This window comes from Triturus cristatus, chromosome 1_2 (genome assembly GCF_964204655.1).
Source record: "Triturus cristatus chromosome 1_2, aTriCri1.1, whole genome shotgun sequence".
In the NCBI taxonomy this organism is placed as follows: Eukaryota; Metazoa; Chordata; class Amphibia; order Caudata; family Salamandridae; genus Triturus; species Triturus cristatus.
In genome coordinates, this window is record NC_140580.1 from 339596522 (window position 1) to 339620600 (window position 24079).

Below are 24079 nucleotides of genomic sequence, written 5' to 3' on the forward strand. Positions count from 1 at the left end.
TAGTACCACACACACAATATTTTCACCTACGTTTACGACCTTTTCCATATGCAATCAAAAAATTAATTTTTTTAGGTCTCACACAGTCTCTTTGAGACATATTGTTTACATTATATTGGGTTACAGCCCGCCCATAGTTCACCATTGGTTAGCTTTAGTGTGGCTCTCATTAGTTTCTTTTCTATTTGCCAGGGAATGCATGTGTCATGTTATCTCTTGAGTTTGGCCGTCCACTGGAGGAAGGACCAATTATTTGTTTCCATCCTCTGCTCTCCTTTTTGGAACAACATTTTTCTTTGTTTTCAAGCACTCCATTTGAGTGCTTAAGTTATCAGGCAGGCTCCCATATCCTGGTCCATGTGCTTCTCCCCCCCCCCCCCCCAAACCTATTACCCCCATCTGTTACTTCATCCCCTCACCCCTATTACAAGCCCCCCACCCATGCCTGTCCCTATTTTATCCCCCTTCATCTGACCTCATCTATGTTTCTTCTTCCCCATCTGCTTGTTCCCATTTGTTGTTTAGTCCTGCCTCTCTCCCCCCTCACACACACACATCCAGCATCTAACAGGCAGCAGCCGTATTGGAATAGCAGTGATCCTTCGCAGCGTAATGTAGATATGCAATATCGCATAAGTTTTGAAGCACATTAACCAGTGTATTCTAATTTGGCTACCACATTGTTAGTGAAATAAGTGTTTTCTGTGTATCAACCCTCTTTTTCACTTTGGTATCATTAAATTGACATTTATGTAGCTGCTGGGTTGTCCTAGCCACCAGACACCCAGTGGGGAAAAGGCAGCCTCTTTAGCGCCCACTGAACACAACATTTATGGCATACTGTGCCTAGAAGTGCCAGCCACTTGTGACGCTGTTATTACTGAAAGCCTCACAAAGCAGTTTCTACATAAACAGCAGTTGTATTTATATAGAGAGAATATTATCTCTGTTTCACTTGATGTGTGTTGTTTAACAAGAAGCACATTTCTCTATTTGCATTAACTCTTCGATTTCAGTGCCTTTCAAAACATACCATTTGGACAGTGGCTGCTTCACTTTGTTGTGAGGGGCAAGGGGGTGTGATGGCAGCAGTGAAAAGGTCCTGGTAAAAAGGTTTAATTTTTAACCCGTCCAAGTCCATTGCCATTTTCCAGTACTGTAAATTGTATCTCCGAATGATGTAAGAAAAATCATGCCTAGCAGTCCAAAATGTATCTTTCTGAGCAATTTACTTAAGTAATATGAGTAGGGTAAGAGAAGGGTGAGACCAACTAAAAGGGAAATAAAAGCGGAGGAAGAAAGCTGCAAACTGATGGTGCTTTCATTTTAGCTTTAATTCGTTTTCTTACTTCATATGGGGAAGCGGGAGATGACCCACCTAGTTGCATTCTTCCGAATTTATATCTACACATACCAAGATAACTATGTGTTTTGAACAGAAAGCAAAAGAAAAGAGACAAGGGAAACACTTAAAGACCCTACTGGGAAATCCAAAGATTTTGGTTTAGACACCTCACCCACTAAATAGTGGCATGCTTCATCGGTGCCTATCCACCAGTAATACCTTCAGGGCGGACTCAACCATGAATGGTAGTTCTTATATAAATATCTATGTGGAAAAATCAGAGATCCAGTTGAAGAAGAGAAAAAAAGAGTTTAAAATAACCTCAAGGTATACCCTTTCAGAACTACCTTTATTGGTAGGGTACCGTGGGTTAATTAAAAAACCAGTACAGGGTTTTGATTGAGAATTAATCTCTCAATCGCCCTATATTTATTGCTGACATGTTTCGGCCCTCACAAAGATCCAAATTGGGTCTGGGGCCTTCCCCAGGGCTAAGTATATATGTCCCTGCCTGTTTTATCATGCTTTCCATGCAATTTTAATGAGGCACAAGGCTTTCAACTGACAAGCAAGGGTCCTTCTGTATTTCTAGTTTATGTACAAAATGTGATTTGTCCATAAAAAGCCAGGCAGTAGGACAGTGTCCAACATAAATCTCTTGTGGGGCCTCGTGTATATAACTACTGTGACCCAGAATCCGCCAATAATTTTTCAGTTCTTTATCTAGTGGACAATGGCATCCCCCAGGGGCGTAACAAAGGCCCCGCGGTGCGGAGTGTGCCCCAGGCTTACCCATATTAGGGGGCCCACCTCAGCCCCTACTGAAGTGAGTTTGAGGGGCTCCTTCAACATAACTTGCAGGGGTGGCCCCTCACGTTTTGTTACGCCACAGGCATCTCCCTGGTTCCTTATAAACTTTGACGCTTCGTCGGGGGTAGTAAGCACTATATAAATGCAATTACAATAGAATCAAACATCTCTATTTTATAATTTACTGAATTACCACCATAATCTGTTCCAAATTCTCTATGTGAAGTATACTTTAAACACGTGTGATAGTCACCAAAATAAATGCATGCATGAGAAACATAAAAATCATTGTGACTTTTCACACTTATCTCTCTTACCCTGTCTTGTCCTATTTCAGGGGTCATGCTTGTCTGGCAGCGGGGGCCATCCTATTGTCACACAATCAAGAGAAAAAGAAAGAGAACATATATCTGTATTTTATTGTAAAGATTATGGCTCGATTCTTGGATGGTTAAACCTTCTATTTCAGAAGTGACTGCTATATTTTTGATATTCGGGGCCAGTGATACCCTCTCCTAATCAGTTGGCGATAAAAGTGCTTTTGATGGTCAAGCTAACCGGTAAGTTCTCTAAGCGGGTAAGCACCCATAGCCCTCCATAATCATTCAGGCAAGTGTCTCGCAATAGATGTCAGCCCGGTCTCTCGAAGTTCGATGTCATTCTGTAGAATGTGCTTTACTAACATTGTGTAATGAAAATCATTGTGGTCTAAGACCTAGGCAAATGCACTTTCTTGAACTAAGAGAGTGTCTCCCTCATGCACTCAGGAAATGAGTTTAATACAATAGTTAATCTTGTAATGAAAAGTTCTTCAAAGTCACTTTGATGCTACACTTTTTGTGTTTTTATTTGATACTGAGGTAAATCATCTCATAGTAACATGAATTGTATATACTTCAAATTTGTATTCATTCAAAGTAACAAGTTGCCCAATGCATTTCGGGCATGAAAGCCCTTCGTCAGGGGCTAATCTTCTGTAAATGCAAGGAAACAGGGTGTCAGCACAAACAAAATATAGTAGTGTGTGTATAACAATATTATGACTATACACAAAATCTGATAATGTTGCTCATGCGTTAGTAAAGGTGAATAGATGTAGATGTTGTGTTTATCAGAAATAAACCAATATCCTATGGTATACAACGAGGGTGCCAATCAGAAAATGAACGTGTGATCGTAAACAGAGAGGTGAGCGGTTGAGTGACAAACGGTTAATGGAGAGGTCAGCGTCGAAGTGACAAACGGTTAGCATGCGCCATCTTGTGTAGATGGCCAGTAAAGTACTTCAGTGACAAAGTGTTGATGAACCACGTATTACATGAATCCCTTATGATTAGGGTTGATGAAAGTGACATGCAACCGCACGAAATAAACATATTCTTAGAGATGGAGATACAGTGATAGACTGTACGACCCAAGTATTTAAAAAAAAAAGTGATGAAGTTAACACGCCACATACTTGCTGAAGTTCGCTAAGCAAATACGCGTACATATAACCGAATGCGCACGTGGTAAAAAATCTGTGAATCTAAGACCAAGGCACCCATAATGAAAGCTCCCGCCAAGGGTGCCTGTTGTGGTCTGTCTCTGTGAGTGTATCTCATACTTAGTAAACCATTGCATGTTTGTTTAAGCAATGGGTTTAGCATTCATCTTTTCCCATCAGCCTGCAAGCTCTTAGGCAGTTGTAGTGCATAGGAGTTAAGGCTCTATAAAGCTGCAGCTCCCATCTTGAGGTTCTGACTCCTGTTTGTCGAAGTGTATCCGGACCTTAATTACAAATAGCTTTGTGTGAGTTCTTTTAAATCGTTTTCTACTAACGTTAATTCATCCCAAAATGAACCTGGGTTTATAGCATCGGGTAGACGTTGTGGGATTTTTCTTGGATGATTTTTGAGGTTGTCAGACTCTGGGAGGCGGCTGGAGTGGCTCGCAGCACCGATGCAATCACATCTCAGATTTTCGTTAGGCAAAGAGATAAATAGCAGAACAGTCGTGCTACTATTTATTAGGCTACCATGGAAACCTCCGCAGGTACATGCAGTTTATCAGGTTATTGACAAATAGTGGAGATCCTTCACTAATTTATCAGGATGCCAGGACAATAAAACATTTTATTTTATTTTATCCAATGGATCGAGAGGTCTCCAGGTGGGACATAATGAGTTTCCAAACTGAAAACAAGCATTGGAAAAGCCAATTGGTCTTGCCTATGTGAGATCTATTAGCTTTGCCAATGTCTTTTTAGCCATGTTGTAAAGCAGCATGGCTAAGTTATAACAAGAAAAAAAGGTATGCACCTTTTTTTTTTTTAGCTTCTCTCATCATAGCAAGTTTTTATTTATAGAGACACACTGCTCTATAACATGGCTAAAAGACCATGGCAAAAGCCTATAGCTCGCACATAGGCGAAACTTGTTAGCTTTACCAGTGCTTGTTTTTAATTTCCTGCAGCATGACTTCCAGATAAAGGCCCATTCTGTGAGAGAGGTCAGCACTCAAGCCTTTATTACATCTAAAGCTTAAAGGTTTTTTTCCACTTATATCAGAGAACTATACATTTTGTGATGCATGAGGCCAAGGTAGTCTGTCGCAGTCAAAGAGTGCTATCTGTTTAAGTCTGGATTAGACTCACCTCGTTAGCCTGATGTAAGGTAAAAATTAAAACATCAAAAATTTAGATTTAGACATCTGGAGAGGAGCTTTGAGTAAACTATATTCCTTTCTTTGGTCTGTTCAGTTGGGGTTCGAAATTCGCTTCCACACACCGCAGCATAGAGTAGAAAGTCAATCCACTTCAGCCATTGGCTCTCTTGCACTGTGGGTGATGGTTATTTGCCTGCTCGTATGTACATATTCGTCTGGATAGAACTGCGCTGCAGGGCTGGTGGACCAATGCTTTCCAGGGCTTTTTTTATTTCCACGCTTCGCCTTTATTTTTTTAGTCATTCTTCAGTTTTTAAATTAAGTTTTCAGGTGACATTAATTCAAAGCCAATGGTACCTTTCGTTTGCACCAATAAGAATCTTATCTTCCTACAATGCACATTAAAAGTAAAAAGGGTTTCTATACCTGTTCCAAATATACCGGCCTTCTATGAAGGGCCCATATGTTCCAATAAAATTATATGCCATTTTTAACTTTTCTTTTATTAAATTTGAAACTTTTATTGAAAACACATGCCCACCATATTTAACAAGCATCCTTTTTCCTTTCTAATACAGATAAATACAACAAATGTGTAAGTTTGGCTGCAGGGAGCAAAAACACAATAGGTAATCTGTTATGCTAGATAGCAGACCCTTCATGCCCAAGACAGGTTTCCAGTTTTCATTGATGTCTCATGGCTTCTGTGAAGGACTGTGGTGAGTGGATGATGTGCTCACTCTGTCACCCCTCTCTGCTGTCAGGATGGAACATCTCTGAAAAGACCGCCTCCTGTTCCCCCAGAGCACCCCCTGTCTTCTTCTGGGACTTCCTAGCATTATACCTTTACCCGCTCTTTCAGACTCCGCCCTGTCCCCACTATAACTAGGGACAATACCATTTCCAATTGTTCCTCTCAATCCAAATCCCATATTTGTACTTTCATACAGTGAATTAAAGTCCAGCAAAAACGGGAAAGTCTGTTGATTAAAACCGACGGAAACTAATAGACATAATTAAACACAAATAAACATTTCAGCGATTCAACTGTAATTTTCATTACAGCAGTTTGTTATATGTTCAGAATGTCACTATACCATATGAGGCTGGTCAATTGGAATGCCTCAGCTGGAAAACACCTGCCTGTCTGGCCCCTGGTGACAACGCTGCTCAGATCCAACATTTTCACAAAAACTGTTCTTTAAAAGAGTAGAAGTAGGTGGATGAGTTGTTGTCTTGTCTGGGTACCAAAAGAGTAGTTGCCATTAAAAAATAAATTGTGATCCCTGCCTTCCAAATCCACAAGGCTCCATGGGTAGACAGGCCACTTATTCCACAGCCTGTAGTCCAGGGAGGATGGGGTTTGGGATGAAAACCACATCCTGTTCAGAGAGCCCAGGATACACACCAGAGAATATGGACACAGAGTTGACACATTAACAGACATGCGATACAGCGCAGACCCTGTGAGGAGCCAAATTCTGGATATTGCGAAAGCAATTATAAAGTTCAAGCCTGCACCCAGACAGAAAGACTACCACTAATGTTCACTAGACTGTGCTGCACCCTAGCTCTGCCACACAGTTTTTAGGTCTCGCCTGAGCAAGCACATACGCTGCTCTGAGAGACATTTAGTTAGTGGATTTTCAAAGTGCTACCAGAGGCTTTTCCTGGCCTCAAGCTTGCGTTCACGAGCGCGTGCTCGCGCGCAGCCGCCATCTGTCTTTCCTCCATCACGAGTGATCACTTTCGCTTCTTTCCTCCGTCACGGGTGATCACTTTCGCGAATGCTGTCCGAGTGCATAGCAATGATGGCCGCTTTTATATCCAGCCCGACGACGCACTGCCTCTTTAAAGCAGCGCTTTAGTGTGGCATCCACCCCTTCCTTTGGATTTTAAATATTAATTTTTTTACGCAGCCCAGCATCCGCGCTCCAGCATTGGTGGCCGCGTATGTTATATACAGCGCCAGGGACGTTGCGCTTGTTTTTATTTTCAGCGTGCCATGCACACATTTACAGTGGCGGGAATGCAGCTTTCTTTCTGCGTGGCTCGCTTTTTTCCGGTCCAGCCACAAGGAGCAGAGGGAGCGTCGGCTCCTTCATATGTGAGGAGGTACGCGGGGCGTAACGCAGCTCTTTTCGCTCCCTCATTTGCAATGCAAAAGGTTTTGTTTCCAAGATGGCGTCTTCCCAGCTCATCAGCACTGTTGCAGATAGCTTTCCTCGAGGTATCCAGTTGTCCTGGTAAGTGTGGGAATCTCCCGTCTGCTCAAGTGAATGGTGTCACTGCCTTCTGTTAAACTGGGTGTGCGAACCATGTCACCTCGATGTTAACTTTTTTCTTTTATGCCGTTCTCTCGTCATGTTCATTCAGACAGTCTCCTCATTTCCTCTTACCCAATATTTTTACTTGCTTGTACCAAGCTTCTGCCGATCCGAATTTTTGTAGATCATTTTACATTGATTTTTGCAAAAAGTTCAATCATAAAATCCAACAAACAAAAAAATAAATGACGTGGGTTTATGCCGGCCACGTTCCCGGGGAGGGTAACACGGATTACTTTCATTCTTTACGGCTTCCCCCAAGGGCACTATATAAAACCTTCCAACAGACTACAAATATATTTCGCATTCCTGCTCGCAAGAAGCTCCTCGCAGCCCAGGTATAAAGCACTAGCAAATGCCCCTGATAATTAACCCCTTCCCTCCTACCTCTCCAAACAAATGAAACAGGCATTGGCATAGCCAATAGGTCTCACCTTTGGGACCTTGTAAGTAAAAAAAAAACTGAAGTGTAAGACTTCACGTTTACATTTACTGCATCCTAAATACGAAGTAAATGTTAACGTAAAGTCTTATACTTACTTACAAGGTCCCAAAAGCAAGACCTATTGGCTATGCCAATGCTTGTTTTCTTTCAAAACCCAGGTTTGAATTGTGGTTCAGGCTTACTTTTCCTATCTTAACCCGAGTTGGGGAAATTGTCTGGTAGGGAAACGAAAGACAGTTGTACACAGAAAAGATAAACCGGAGAAGAGAGAGGTAATCTTTTATTCCCTCTGTGTTTTTTATTGACACAAATGTACAGTATTTTAAATGAATAAAAACTTTTGGGGAAGAGTAAAACTAAGTAAGCTGAAAGTTGCCTACACAGACCTGTGTAGGGAGGGATGATCAGCAAGGGGTTCTTCATACAATCCACTACAATACTGAAGTGAAAGAATGGGCGCATGGAACAATTTCTGGCTGCCTCCTCCTTTAAGTAACAGTTTGAATACAATGTTAAACCTGTCCTCCAACTCCTGGTCAGTTGCTGCATCACATGGGATCATGAGAAACAACCTACCAAAAACCGAGACAAAGAGGGATTACGAGCGTGGAGAATAGTTCGTCCCAAAAGCGCTAGACCAGGTGTTTACACACACAAAGGAATTTCCAGATTTTCGCCAGGTTTATACTTGTACAGTTTAATCTCAAACTACTGTTACTCAAAAGTAGAATACCAATCCATTGGCTGTGTCCGGAGGGCCGGGATGTAGATATTGGTTGTATAATGGTTGACCAATGAGAAGGCACACCTCAAACTGGTAAGAGGAGATGAAAATCTTTGGGAAGATCTAGTAGACTGCCACAGTGGTGTCCAAGGCCTCTTATACCACCCAGACCAACGTCTGCCCTGAATACAACAGTAGAATTATTCTATCATTTTTCTGGCCAAATTTCAAAACAGTGAGGACCAACACTGTGCCATACTGCCTCCTCACAATTGCAGTAGCCTCGTGGGGGGGTGTTGATGGGATATTGAGGGGTGCAGTATCACCAGAACAATGACACATCCTCCCATCAAGTGCTTTTTGCAAGTCTGGAAGTTCACTTTTGTAGTACCGGTGATAGCCAGTTGCACCTGTTGTATGTAGTTGCTTTGTTTATTTTTACTTTGTTCTTGGGTTCGGTGTTCAGCCATGTGTGGAAACAGTTCTGCGTATGGTGTAAACCCAATAGCCTTCAAAAGAAGAAAAAAGCATTCGCATAGCCAATAGGTCTCGCCTTTGGGACCTTATAAGTGTTTAGCCATGCAACAGTTGCGTAACTAAATACTTATAAGGTCCCAAAAGCGAGACCTATTGGCTATGCCAAGCATCACGATCAAACATCAGTGCGGCCGAAAGTGAAAGTAATCGCGGTAAAACGCGGCGCGCGTGCCCGTGCACATGCACTGTAGCTCTAGGCTGGCCTGGTAGCACTTTTTGGAGCCCTCTCAATAAGTCTCGCCAGACCAGCGCATGCGCTGGGTCAGGCGAGACCTAAAAACATTGGAAGGGAGAAGCCAGAAGAAAAAGATGTGAAATCATACGTCATGGTTTCACGCGTGGACGCAGGCAGAGCTTACTGGTGCCTCTGGATAGCTGGCTCAGATTAAGGAAGAGGGCACTTGACTTTAACAGGGATTTTTACGTGGTTGGTTCTCTTTAAGTTTGTGCCCTCAGTACAGTGTAAGTAGATGATAAAAAACGTGTTGATCCGTAGGAATTGTAAGTTCATGTTTGAAGAGAAACATGCAACTGTACTTGTTGAACAGAAACGATATAATATTTGAATATTTGTTCAGTGGAGAAAGATGTGCCACTGTTAAGATTATTCCTCTGACATTGTCTGAATGTCCTCTGTTCTTTTTATGTTTCTCTGCAGCCTACACCAACCTTCAGTCTCACCACCTCCTGCAGCAGCAGAAGCAAATCCAACACCAGTTTGTGATACAACAACAGATTCAGCCACGGCCGGCCACTCAGCTCCTGCAGAACAGCGCCCCACCGCAGCAGCCTTCACAGGCCCAGAGTCTGGTCATGCCATCAGTTACCCTGGCTACGTCCATCCAGTCCCATCATGCCCCTCTCTCCTCTACAGCCACGCTTCAGCATCCACCACCTCAGTTCCACCTCTGTAGTGCCCAGAAGCAGGGTACTAACCACCAAGTGCCACCTTCTCCTCATCCTGCAACAGGCCTTCAACCAATGGTACTGGCAGCGCCACAGGGGCACGAGACAGGGACTCTGAATGGGCATGCAGCATGCCTGAACCATGCTGCACAGCGAAAGTTTCCTCCGGCCTCAGCTGTTATCCTGCAAATCCAGCCCGCGCCTGCAGCGGTGAGTTCCTAACTCTGCATTTACGGTGCTGCAACCGTTACTTGCTTTATTGTAGCCACTATATTGGGATCCACCAGTGACATCCAAGTCCAATTGGCTACGCTTTGCATAGAACGGGTGGGTGAAAAAATGTGTGCAAGCCTTCATCTGCAAGCTGATCAAACGTGCCAGGATAAAATCTACTGCTGGCATATTCAGATTTACTCAGATAACCATTATTCTGCTAAGCAATTACTTAGCACATTCGTGAGTAACACATAGCTAATTGTCATTTCCTAGCATAAGTTGCCTGTTCATTCTTGGCATCAAACACATAAGGTATTTAATTACAATCTAACTTGTTTGATTTTGTTGTCGGTTGCATTTAACTAATGCGTACAAATGTATCCATGTTGGTTTTATCTGTACTGCTTCGATTTTGCTTTTTCAAAACATTTGGCTCTTCACGTGAAGAAGTTGGTTTAATGTGATCCAGAAGTGCATATAAATGACAATATCAGCCATCTCTAAGTGTAGACCTAGCCATTACCTACAACGAATTCTGATTTTAGCCTAACACTAACCCAATGCCAGCCTTGAAATGTGGTGCTGATCTGAAAACTAACCTTTCCTCTTTTAACAGATGCTAAACTGAACACTAACTCAGAGACATAAACCTAAATCAAATGTAAAACTTGTGCCTAGCCATAGACCATAGTTATGCCCCTAAACCAACTGTGGCTTTTCAAACCACAAGAAATAACCTTGCAAGTTACATATAGTAGTTCAAATACAGTTTGCAAAAGACCTGGATAATAGTGTCAGCATAAACATTCTATTTGCAAATGTTTTCAATTTCTGTGGAAAAGACCTGTCGTGTTTTAAACACAAATAAATCATGACAGTATACTGGTGGGAACGCCGTACAAGGGTGCTCCTTTGGTAGCTGCTATGAGTTACCCAGATTACTTAGAACCACAAATAAATCTGTTGGGATCCTGCATGACCAGTACCTCTGCGAGGTTTGTTGCATTTTTCCTTCAGGAGGTTTTAGATTTAATTATTGGATACAGCAAAATAACTTTTACCTGTAATGGACCCTAAATGACATGTTATTCTACATGTACAACCTGCTGATTGCCAGAGCAGCATGGACTAGTCAAAACACAAACTAACAAATGTATGAAAAGCTATGGACTAGGTAAGGCCTTTGTGAAATCATAAACAACCAGGAAGCCATGAAGGAACCGCCACACATGTAGAATCATAAACTAGCCCAGCAGCCATGCTCAGCAATGGGTCTTAATGCACACTGTAAGCCATGAGGTAGGACTTTGCCATGGTAAACATGCACAGTCAGAAACAGATAGCCAGTGCACAAAGTAGTGGAGCAGTCCAGACAAGGAACAGCAGAGCTGGAACTCCACTCGTGAGCAAGCTGTTGAGCAGTCAAGGTGCACTGGAAGCCACCGTGCAAATGGTGAACATGGCCATTTAGAGAGCACCTACCACTAGGTTTGTCAGAAGCTTTTTTTGGGCCTGGGTCACAAATGACTTGCAGAGAACCTATCTGGTTAATGGTAGCATAATTTTGGCAACAGTTCTGGCCTGCAGGAAAGGTCAAAAGATACTGGGGAACACTGCATCGTGCACAAGGGGACACCCATTTGGGGCAAACTGAACCTTCTCTTAGCAGGAGATGAACTCTTGAGCAAATTCACTTCCAGGGTATCAGAACAATTGACCATGTGCTAGAAGACGATCGACTAAAGACCTTTGCCGAGATGCAGGAGACTTAAAACCACCCCTTATCGCTGATCGGGGACTATTAGACTCTGCGACATTCCTTGGCAAGTTTCCATCTTCCCAATATATCGGTTTCTACAATCTTACAGTGCTTCTGCAAATAGGGATCGCTCAAAGGAGTAGTATCGGGTATTTTTGCAGCGTGAATCTTTCTGGATTCACTATGCTGTGCATTATTCCGCGGTCTGGTGGTTGGGTCCGGATTCGTAGTCTTTCTTTTGTCTTTTCTTTTTTTTGTAGCCCAGGTGGGCGTCGACGTCCCACCATTTGGTGCACCTCTCGTGACGTCGTCCTGCTTCCTGTGGAAGTCCCACCTCGGGGGCGCCATCTTCAGATTCTTTTTTCCGCCGTTGGGTCTGGATCGTCACCGTGAAGCTCCAGAATTTTTTGGCGAAGAAAGAAGAAAAAGCACGAGTTTCACCGAAGAAGAAGTTGAGGAAGACTACAGCAAGGAAGAGCAACAAGCCGGAACGACGAAGAAGGAGGAGAACCTCGAGATCTTTGACGTCCAACGGAGAATGCACACTCAGGGACACTGAGCGCAGGAATGGGCAAAACACCTTTTAAATTCTGCCGTAACTGCCACCACAAATACACGCAGAAGGACCAACATCCGGTCTGCAACCTTTGCCTGCCAGTTGACCACGAGAGCAAGGATTGCAACGCCTGTTCGGCCTTCACAACGAAGACGCTCCGGGTGAGAGAGAGACAGAGGAGAGCCAACTACAACATGGAGGGCAAGGGGAAGGCCCCAACACTGTACGAACTGGGCCTCTCCACCGACGACGAAGACAACGTCGCCGAAGGACCTGATGACTTCACGGTCGCAGAGACCGATAAGAAAACGCCTGACAAGGTAGGAGATCGTCTAGCATTAAATCCTCAACAGGGCCCCGAAAAACAGAGTCAGACTCTCGAAAAACAGGGTCAAAGTCCTCGAAAGGAACACCAGCGCCGAAAATTTCGACGACCGCGAGTGGATCCAAGGACGAAAGGACCGGCGGATCCTTCGAGAAGGACTCCCAGGTGCCGAAGACCGCCGAAAGGCAAAGGACGTCGAAGCAAGGCCAAGAAAGTGGGCGTTCGACTTCGAAAGATAAAGTCGCGTCGACACAAGCTCCGTCGAAAAGACCGGCGCTCGACGTCGAGCACGCCTCCGAAATGGAGAAGAAAAAGAGGAGGCTCGAAGCAGAGATGGAGAGCATCCTTCAAAGGAAAAGGGAGTTCGACGAGAAGATGAAAAAATTCACTATCCTAACGAAACCTCCGTCGATCATCGTCAAGGTCGAGGAACAGGAGGAGTTTGACGCAGAAGAACTGTTGAAGACTCCCGGAGAGGAAGAAGAAGACCTTTACTATGAGGGTGAAGAATTTGAGGAACAACAATCTAACTACGGCTCGGCGCCGTCGACGACGCAGGACCTGGAGTGGCAGGACCTCGACGCCGAAAATCCAGAAGAGCCTGTGGAGACTTACCCTTCGAGGCCTTCGCCGCCAGATGACATAGGGGCTTACAACACGGTAGTCAAAAGCGCGGCTGCAGCTTTTGGTGTTAAATTGGAGGAAGAAAAGCCTAAAGCAGACTTTTTACTGGAGACACTGCTCCCTATCCAAACTAGGAGCCAGTTCCTCCCCATGCTCCAGAGTGTCATGAACCAGGGTAACGAGGCGTTCAAGGACCCAGGAACATGCAGGTCCATCACACCTAGGACGGAGAAAAAATATAAACACTCCTCCCAGGACCCTCCATACATAAAAGGATCCGTCACAGCAGATTCAATCATTGTATCTACTGCCAGGAAGAGGGCAAATGTCCCAGCAACCTCTGGACCACCACCAGACAAGGAAAGCAGGAGGATGGACCTGACGGGGAGAAAAATAGAGAGAAACGCGGCAATGCACTGGCGCATGGCGAACTCCAATGCCCTACTGAATAGGCACCAGTACCAACACTGGGAAGAAATGGGGGAACTTATGAAGCACCTCCCCGAGTAATACCAACAAAGAGCTGCGCACCTAGTGGAGGAAGGAAAGAATATAGCAAATTCTTGCCCTAAAACAGCGTTGGATGGAGCAGAAACATCAAGCAGGCTGATGGCCATTGGAATAACAGAAAGAAGGCAAGCCTGGCTCAGGATTTCAGGCTTCAAACAAGAAGTTCAGAACAATATCCTGAACACACCTTTCAACGGAGAGACGCTGTTCAGGGCACCGGTGGATGGGAACTCACCCAGCTCAAAAAGGAGAACGAAACAGCAAGGTCCATGGGAGCCCTGCAATTCAGAGGAATGAGGAGAGGTACCCCGACACGGAGACCTTACGGAAGAGGAGGAAACCAGCCGGGAACGTCGCACCAAACATTCCAGCAGGCCCATCAGGGTGACAATCACGGGCAGCAGGCCCAGCAGAAACAACACTGGCAATAGCAGCCTTGGGGCCAGAACTTTCGGAGCAGGGGGAACGGACGATGCTAGAGATGCAGAGGGGGAGACCAACCCACCTCAAAGTGACTTCACACGGGAAAGAGTGCTCACCCACAAAAACCCTCCGAGGGTGGAGCACAAAAGATCAAAGACGAGAGGGTTACACAGACCAAACGCCAACGAACATGCAACACCAGTAGGCGGCACACTGAGACATTTCCTTCAAGAATGGAAAAAGATAACAACAGACAAATGGATACTGAACATCATACAGTTCGGATACAGTATAGAGTTGGAAAGGAAACCACCAAACAGAAAAGCAAAGAGGAGGGAGCACTCAGGACAGGAGCTAGTGCAACTCGTAGAAGAAGCACAAGAACTACTCCTAAAGGAGGCCATAGAGCCAGTACCTTTCAAAGAAAGGAACAAGGGAGTGTACTCAAACTACTTCCTCGTACCAAAGGTGGACGGAACACTAAGGCCCATCCTAGATCTACGGTTCCTAAACAAATACGTAATGACGCAAAAGTTCAAAATGACGTCCCTTCTAGAGGTACTCCCGCAAATGAGAGACGGAGACTTCATGTCCACCGTGGATCTCAAAGATGCCTACCTGCACATCCCAATGAAAAGGTAGCTCAAGGGTCTGTTAAGGTTCGCCATTGGCAAGGAACACTACCAGTTCACAACCTTAGCATTCGAGCTAAAGTCCGCACCAAGGGTTTTCACAAAATGCCTGGCGGCAGTGGCAGTGGCAGTGGCAGCGTACCTGCGGAGGGAAGGGATTCATGTATACCCTTACCTCGACGACTGGCTAATAAAAGCACGTTCACGCGAAAAGTGCGAGGAACACGCACAGCGGGTCACGAACACACTAACGAAGTTGGGATTCTCAATACACTGGGGGAAATCCTCTATGGAACCAGAACAGGTGAAGATCTTCCTAGGGGCAAAGATCAACACCTTACAGAGAACAGTGATGCCCAGCGACAAGAGAACACTGGCCCTGCTGAAGGAGACGCGCCTCTACCAGAGGGGTCAAGCTCTGACAGTGAGAACAGCGAGCAAGATCATGGGGATGATGGCGTCATGCATTCACCTAGTTCCCAATGTACGCCTACACATGAGGCCTTTGCAGGAATGGCTGCAACAGCAATGGTCACAGGCAAGCGGAAGTTGGGGAGATCTAGTGGTTGTAACGCACGCAGTGCAAGAAGAGATAGCATGGTGGAACAGGGAGAACATAACTATAGGGAAGCCCTTGACACCACCAAACCCAACGGTGACCATCACCACAGACGCATCCCAGATAGGATGGGGAGCACATATGGACAAGCTCAGAGTGAGGGGTCTGTGGACTCCAGCGGATGCGGTCAGACACATCAACTACCTGGAGTTGAAGACCGTATTCCTAGTCCTGAAAGCCTTCCAGAAAAAACTGTACAGACAGAAGGTGTTGATACAAACAGACAATACAACAACAATGTTCTACATCAACAAGCAGGGAGGAACACAGTCATTTCCCCTATCCAACCTGGCGCAGGAGATTTGGAGATGGGCCATCCCACTCAAAATAGACCTGCTGGCCATTCACCTACCGGGGAAGGACAATGTGGAAGCAGACTGGCTCAGCAGGCAGACTTCTGCGTCCCACGAGTGGGAACTCAATGGACATGAAATGCAAAGGCTATTCAGAAGGTGGGGTACACCGACAATAGACCTGTTTGCAACACACCAGAATGCAAAATGCCAAAGCTTCGCATCCAGACAACCAGAAAACCAATCCAAGGGGAATGCCCTATGTATAAGCTGGTCAAAAACATTTGCCTACGCTTTTCCACCAATACCACTGATACACCGGGCACTCAACAAGTGCAGGACCAGCAACATGACACTGATCCTAGTGGCACCACAGTGGGCAAGACAGTCCTGGTACTCGCAAATAGTGGAGATGGCACAGGGACCACCACACAAGTTAAACAAAAGAAAGGACTTACTCTCCATGCAGAACGGAGAGGTTCTACACCCAGAGCCAGAGAGCCTCGGCCTAGCGGCATGGCTCCTGAAGACATAGAGTTTGCACATCTTAGGCTACCTCAAAGCACTATGCGAGTGCTCCGGGAAGCAAGGAGACCAACGACACGGAAATGCTATGGGGAAAAATGGAAGAGGTACACACATTGGTGCAGGAGACATAAACTGCAAAATAAGATGAGAAGGGAATCAACGGTGCTAAGATACCTCACGCACCTACTAAAGGCTAAACTATGTTCATCCTCGCTAAGGGTACACCTCGCAGCGATTGTTGCCTACACACGAGGTGAGACTGGTGAAAGTTTCTTTACATCAAAGGTTGTAAAGAGGTTCCTGGAGGGGGCAAAAAGGATAGCACCACCAAAAAGGATGCCGCAGCTGGCGTGGAACCTCAACTTAGTCCTAACGGAACTTATGAAGGCGCCCTTTGAAACCATTCACAAGGCCTCCCTTCAAATGCTAACAATGAAGACAGCCTTTCTGGTGGCAATAACCTCGCTGCGAGTAAGCGAGCTGCAAGCGCTAACGCTGCAAGAGCCCTACATCCAGATACACAAGGACAGAGTCGTAATGAGAATGGACCCACACTTCATGCCGAAGGTGGTGTCGGCATTTCATATGAACCAGACAATACAAATACCAAGCTTCTTTCAGAACCCTACCACAGGCGCAGAAAGGGCACTGCACACTCTGGACGCTAGAAGGGCGGTGATGCACTACATTGAGAGAACCAAGGAGCACAGGAAAACTAAGCAGTTTTTTGTGTCCTTCGCAACCAGCTTCCTGGGTAGGCCAGTAACAAAGGGCAACTTCGCGCGATGGATCGCACTCACTATACAGTTCTGCCACAAACAGGCAGGGCAAGAACTACCAGAAAGGGCACGGGCCCACTCCACAAGAAAGAAAGGAGCAACAATTGCTTTTCTGGCAAACACACCCATTCAAGACATATGCCTGGCGGCAACATGGGCTTCAGTGCACACGTTCAATCGATGCACAGCATAGTAAATCCAGAAAGATTCACGCTAAAAAAACCGAATAGTTTCTTACCTGTCGGTGTAGTTTTGCAGCTTGAAGATCTTTCTGGATTCACTAGCGAACCCTCCCACCTCCGCCAGAAAGATGAGGATGGAGAAGAGGGGGGAAAGACAGAGAATGGAGAACAAACAAGTTTAGAGAAGAAATGTGAGAAAGAATAAAATTGAGAAGAAATACGGTAAATGGCCTAGGGTTCATAAAACAAAAAAATAACGCACAAAAAAGAATCTGAAGATGGCGCCCCCGAGGTGGGACTTCCGCAGGAAGCAGGACGACGTCACGAGAGGTGCACCAAATGGTGGGACGTCGACGCCCACCTGGGCTACAAAATAAAAAAAAAAAGACAAAAGAGAGACTACGAATCCGGACCCAACCACCAGACCGCGGAATAATGCACAGCATAGTGAATCCAAAAAGATCTTCAAGCTGCAATACTACACCGACAGGTAAGAAACTATTAGTTACAAACTGCTCAATGATCACTCTCACTCGACCCCACCTCCACAGCACTACGGTCCTGGTGGTCAACTCACTTGCGCTTAGACTACGAGGAAGACGATTGGTCCGACCTCTTGAGAGATCACCTTAAGACCCTTAGGGAGGTAGGCCTTAAACTGAGCTATTACAAGATCCTCTACAGATGGCACTGTACACCCCCCTTCCACCCACCCAAGATTAGCCGCAACCAGGATGCTGCTTGGTGCCTCATGCTTGAGGTGCAACAACCCGAGTAGTGATGTTGTCCATACCTTTGCGCACTACTGGAGATCTGCCTGGGACAAGACGGTCCTAGACATCACAGATCAATTAGGCAGCCAAGTGGGACTACTACATGAGCCTGGCATGTACCCCACCTCACACACCAGAAACTCTGATGGTTTTCCACAGTATTAGTGGTGGCCAAGATATGTATACTGCAACAATGGAGAACTGACCTTCGCCCCATGATACAGACAGGGACCCAAGAAATGTACAACACAGCAGAGTATGAATGGGGGATTTATATTTTAAATGATCAAACAAATGGAGAAATGTGATGCGAAGTGAGTCAGGTTTCCTGCAGAAACCACAAACTGAATGCTCATCCCTGTACGCCCCTAAGCCGATTCATGCACAGCCACTGACACTGGTCCGGTCCAACTGGGAGGTACGCGATTCTCTGGCAAGAGCGATACAATGGACTTGCTCGGGAGGGGCTGGAGAACCAATGGTACCTCCCAAGAACCACTATACGCTACAAACCGGCAGTACCGGCCTGGGATATGTACATCTTGCTTTTTGGGCATAAACCCATTCAGGGTACATAATTCAGGTTTAATACTTTCTAATGGTGGGACAACGAGAAACCTGCCTACACATTCTTGCACTACGGGCGGTGCTGCCCACAGTGGAGAGACACGTTAGTGAGTGCGGGGACCTATGGTGCACTTTACACCTACATTCTAGGGTACAACATAGTAGATATTAAAAACCACTATATATCGAAGGTTCATCATGTTTACATGTGCTATGTATTAAATGTTATGCAAAGGATAGTGTTAACGGCTCGGATGAACTCCAGAAATATTGAAATATGATCTGTATCTGTCACAGTTATTGGTTTGTATGTACAAGGATAAATCTTGAATAAAGAATTATTAACATTTTAAAAAAGGAACAAGGAAAAAAAACGAGAATGCATAGGAACCCTACTGTGGAATCCCAGGAAGGCTTCAATTTTGGGTCGCAGCCAGCCACCATACATCCTACCAGTGTTACCAACCATTGTTCCCTGAAGGAGCACTTCAATAACAGGAAGGTTAGAAGGATGGCACAAAAATAGAATATAAAGATAAGGAAGTAGGTTGAGGCTAGGTATTCTTGTAAAAACGTGATTAGGTTGAGATTTCACTGCTTGGAACTCACCAGCAACAGGGAGGTCCTAGAAATGAAAACTTCTGGAACTAAGCCAACGCAGATAGGGAATGCTAGAGCAGTCAATAGCCGGGGGAAATCATATAAAAGCTTGCAAATGAATTTGTGGATTAGTAACACACTGGGGATCATAGTCTTGCCACAAATCCTAAACACCGCAGAGAAGTGGACAAACATGTGAAAACAAGAACAACATTCACCTCACAGAAAGTTATGTTATATGAACACAAGTATGGGAAGATGGACAGATTTTTCACCAGATAAATCAAGAGTTGAAACCGAAATTCCATTGATGGATGTCAGGAGTCAATTGTAAATAAGGGAGGAGTTGTCATAAATTATATTAATTGAATACAATTATGCCCGACTTCGGTAAGGGCAATTTCTACCTCATTTGTTTCTCTTCTACGCAGCCACAATCCCACCTACAAGAGAACACAAGGAAGGATCCTACTTTGGGAGAAAAGAATCTAACTGAAAACCTATCTGCACAAAGTCTCTCATTGCATCCCCAGCAATCCACAGTACCAGCATCCTTACCCCCTGCAGAGTCTGAATTCACAGACTGCAACAGGCCTTCCATGCATGGTAAGGCAAATCAACATAATTATCTGTTCATTGAACTATTAGTTTGTGCTTCTCTGGCTTTTGTTAGAAAGGAATGGTCTACACAGAGTCCATGACAAGAGGGAGACCTCTGCCAGTTCTTATTTGTCCACAAGTGTGTGGTTAATGCGTAGATGTGCGTGCTTTGCAGAGCGGCTGAAATGTTCAGTGAGATATAAGTTCATGAAGTGGAATTTTAATTTATCTCAACTTTTTAAAGGCTTTTAGACCAGTAAAAATGCACTTGGAGAGGCACAGGATTAATGCTGCTTCGCTGCCGAAGATCATGCCTACACAGCTTTGACAAGAACCTGGTGGTCCAACATTATATATACATAATATTTCTCTGTGTCGTAATGTCATGACTTGAATGATTAAGTAACTCTGTTATAGAGCTCTTCACTTGAAAGGCAAGGATGGGCGGTGAGTTGTAGTCACAGGTCACTTGAGCTAACGACTGATCACTTCTTTGATCATTCTTTCCCCTAATATAAAGTCTCTCCAATTGTCTGGTGAGAGTAAGAATACTTGTAGCAAGCATCTAGAAGCACGTTTTGTGAGTTGGTGAATTTAACACCATCCTTGACATGGTCTTCAATGGTGATAGTACGCATACATTATTGATGAAGTCACAAAAACCATTTGCCAAGTGACGTTCAACCAAGATGTATTGTTGGCGACTGTTCAAGGATGGCAACAAGGCTTAATTATGTGCCAGTTCATAGGGGACATTCTGATACTTGGTCTTTTGTGACGCATAATGTTGATATAAATGGTTTTAGCACCGGCTTCTTTCCATATGCTGCCGCGATAGTTCAAACATGATTTCTTGATGGGTGGTGGCCTCAAGAATCAGATCCATGTACATGTGAATAATAACACAACTGTATATCCAAAGATCATGGGATGTTTCAGGCACTGCAGAAGACTCTGGGTAAATCCCCTACTCTTTTTCATACCATTTACTCCTCGGCTCACCTTGATCAATAAATCCCTGTTCTCCATCTAGGATGATGCTGGATTCAAAATTCCTCTATTGCCCTTTCACTTGCATCCTCAATTATTCCCTTATCTATCCAGATCACCTTTCCTAAACGGACGCCATTAATCTTGGCTGATTGCTTCTCTGCAGCTTCTAAGACGCTTCCCTAGTGACTTGCTCCTTATTTCCTTCAGTCTCCTGGGCCACACTGCTCTAGGGTACATTCTGATCTAACCTCCCTCACTGACATTTGTTGCTCTCCTGTATGCCTGGTCCACGGGCCCTTCTCATCCAGGTTTGTACCAAGTTTCTCGCCCTGACCCTGGCCCCTGTCTCCTTGCCTTTTAATCCAGACACTTCTGCTTCCTCCCCTCCCCATTGACCGCCCCCTGTGCTTGAATCAACATCTTAACCTTGGGGTACCCTGTACTCCTTTGCCATACATGTCAAGCCACTTTCCGGCCAGGTTCTAGTTAGCAGATGTTTTTCCCAGCTCGTCTACTTGTTGACCCTATACCTTACATGTACTAGCCAGGCTTACCATGGCTTTTGCGGTTTGGTTCCACTAACAACTCCTTGCAAACTGTTCCCTTTGTTGTGAACCGGGCCAGGGCTATCTCACTACCTTGCACGCTGTGACTTTGAAACCAAGATTGTCTGGTGTTGCCAATTTGCCCAATTTCATCTGCTCTCGCGGAGGATCCTTCTCCATGTGCCGCACGGATTGAAGTGGGCGAGGTCCTGTCGATGCCCAACAGCGGCAGTTCTAAAAAGCAGGTGCTGAGAAGGGTCCCTATCGGGCTCTCCATTTGGGCCCTTACCCTCATGGTGGGAAAAAAAGATCTTAATTCTGCAGCAGTTCACTGCTTTTGATGCAACTTTTATGTTTTTGCAGTTTTATATAGCGCCAACACGACCCAAAGGTATTGGAGTGCTTTACATGAGAACCATCTACATTACACAATGACATATATATATTTTTTTAATTGGTGTGTGAGATTAAGGGATTTGCCCGGAATCACATGATGTTGAGCTGACCCGAGACTCGAACCTGCTTCCCAATCTCCAAAGTCGGCAGCTCTAGCGTTACGTGCCTCCATCAAATGTATTCCCAATCTCGCCCCTTTTTCACCATCCTGCCTGCCGGAGACCTCCTTTAAGAAAGACAGCCTGTCATCACTTCCCTACGGCTGCGAGCAATTCTGCTTCTTCTGTCCCACTGTAGTGCTATTCAAGATAACAGCCATGTGCACCTATCTCGAATTTCTGTTTTTACTATGACGATTGAGTCAATCGATTGTTGGAAGGTTGAGTCTATCTTATCGTCGCCATGGCCTTCCTCTTCTCTGTGGCTGGTGAGCTACCAGGGCTATGATGTTTTTCCTGTGTTCAGTGTTCCTTAAAACCACCTGCAGTCTACTCGATGACTGCTTCTGTTTTTAAAAAATTTTTTATGGTGCTTACTCCTCATCCCTATTTTTAGGTCTCGCAGACCTAGCGCTGGAGCGCACATGCGCTCCTCACTCTGCGAGGCTTATTGTAATCAAAAGATTTCAGAAGGGAACTTGAAGCCCCGCCCAGCATTCCCATTGGCTGGCGTCATCATTTATGCTAAACCCTGGCCTCCGATTGAAAACAAGGCTTTTTTGTTACCGCCCTGTCTCCTTCTCGGACGGCCTATCCGGACGCACTATTTTTGTTCATTTGCTTAATGGTTGTTTTAAACTGTCCTTTGTTTTGTTATATTAGACTTCGCTGGGACTGCATTGGGTCTCTTGGAGGTGAAAGATGATGGTGCATAACGAAAGTTTGTTCTCACTAGAGCACTTTGAGTATTTTAAAGGAAGTCGCCTCGCTTTTTCCTGTATGGATCACGTTTCTGTGACGTTTTCGGTTTATGCTATTGCTCTTGTCTTGTGACCCTACTTTTGATTGGGACTGCTCGCTGTTCTTCGGAGCACTGGACCAGGCGCCTTTTTCTATCCACTTGTCAAGGTTGGGGTCCCACCTCAGCCGAGTATATTATTGGGGTCCTCACTCAGCCAAAATACTATCTGCGGTCCTCTGAGCGGGCATTTTAGGGGCTCTTGCCGTTGCTTGGGGGTGGGGTGTAATATCACATAGATCAGTGACCAGTATTACATTGAGTCTCAACCTCCAAGGATGTACGTTAGGTCCTGGGGGGTCGAAATAAGAACACCCTCAGTGCTCTCCTGCAGACGTGCTGGAGGTGGTAGCTACCCATCTGCGAGGTAGGCTGTGTCGTGTTTTAAGATGGCGCGGCGTGGGTGCAGGAGCGCAGCGTAGCTCCTTGAAGCAGCAAGGTGAACTAAGTAGAACATTATGAGGTCACTACTATAGGCCTCCGGGACCCTACTTAATTTTAACCGGGTGATCCCCTAAACGAAGAATAAACGTTTGTGGAGTTTTAATGTTGTGGTCAAGATATGCTGATATCTAGCGCTACAAGGCCATAACAGGGGTGAGCTATAAATAGAAAATAGTATCTAACAGGTTGGGCAGTACTGGGGTTGGGCAGCAGACTGCACGATTTGAGGGAGGGAGGGGGGGATTGGAGATCTAACGTAGTTTTGTCACTCTTTGGGGCACACACACACCAGAATCGTCTCTGTTTTAGGTGTGACATGGAGATGCACTTTTCTGAGGGTGGAGAGCGACTTTATACTAAATCCACGCACTTGTTCTGTGTACGGCGTGGTAGCAAGGCTGGGATTGATGCTGTCCCTGGTCCCCCTTTTGTTATTTAGGAGCCCGGAGAGCATAGGTTCGGGGTTAGGTGGACGGGAGAGGCATAATTATGAATGAACGTAAGGGGCGGTGAAGTATTAAATCCCGGGTTTGTATGCTGAGGGTGTGCCCCCTTCCAGCTGTAGGTTCTCATTTTTTGGGGTCCCTGACCAGGGTGCCCCCTGAACGCTGTTTTGCTGCTGCTCACGCAAGAGGTGATTTATGGCGCCGAGTGGTTCTACGTGACTGACCCGGCGCAGGCATCTGGTCGCACTGGTACTGCAGGTCTGGGGGAGCAGCATTCCTGCCCTGTGCTACAGTGGGGACTTATCTGGGGACCAGCTGCGGGTCTCCGTGGTGTGGGGGTCACATAACAAGGGAGGGGCGCAGGCCATGGGCCGGACTGGGAGCCCAAAGCAGCCGTGGCCCGTGGCACATTGTCAGGCCAGTCCCATACGGTGCACAGCGAGTGACCACTACAGGCCGGGTTCGGGGCGCTGTGCCCCCCCCAAATGGAGGGGAGGTGGTGGTGGCACAAAATTGTGCATTCCACAACACATACATTTAGTCTATTATACTGACTTTTACAGCATAGTAAA

At 45.5% G+C, this 24079-nt stretch overlaps 1 protein-coding gene across 8 annotated transcripts in view; it reads left to right on the forward strand.

Moving 5' to 3' along the window:
• PHC2 (polyhomeotic homolog 2) overlaps positions 1 to 24079 on the forward strand; it is a 556042-nt gene that overhangs the window by 377098 nt on the left and 154865 nt on the right. For all 8 annotated transcript variants that reach the window (XM_085603959.1, XM_085603955.1, XM_085603952.1 and 5 more), the window contains 2 exons: positions 9493 to 9950; positions 19558 to 19732. In XM_085603959.1, coding sequence (XP_085460085.1) covers positions 9493 to 9950; positions 19558 to 19732 — 633 coding nt within the window. The remainder of the gene's footprint in view (positions 1 to 9492; positions 9951 to 19557; positions 19733 to 24079) is intronic.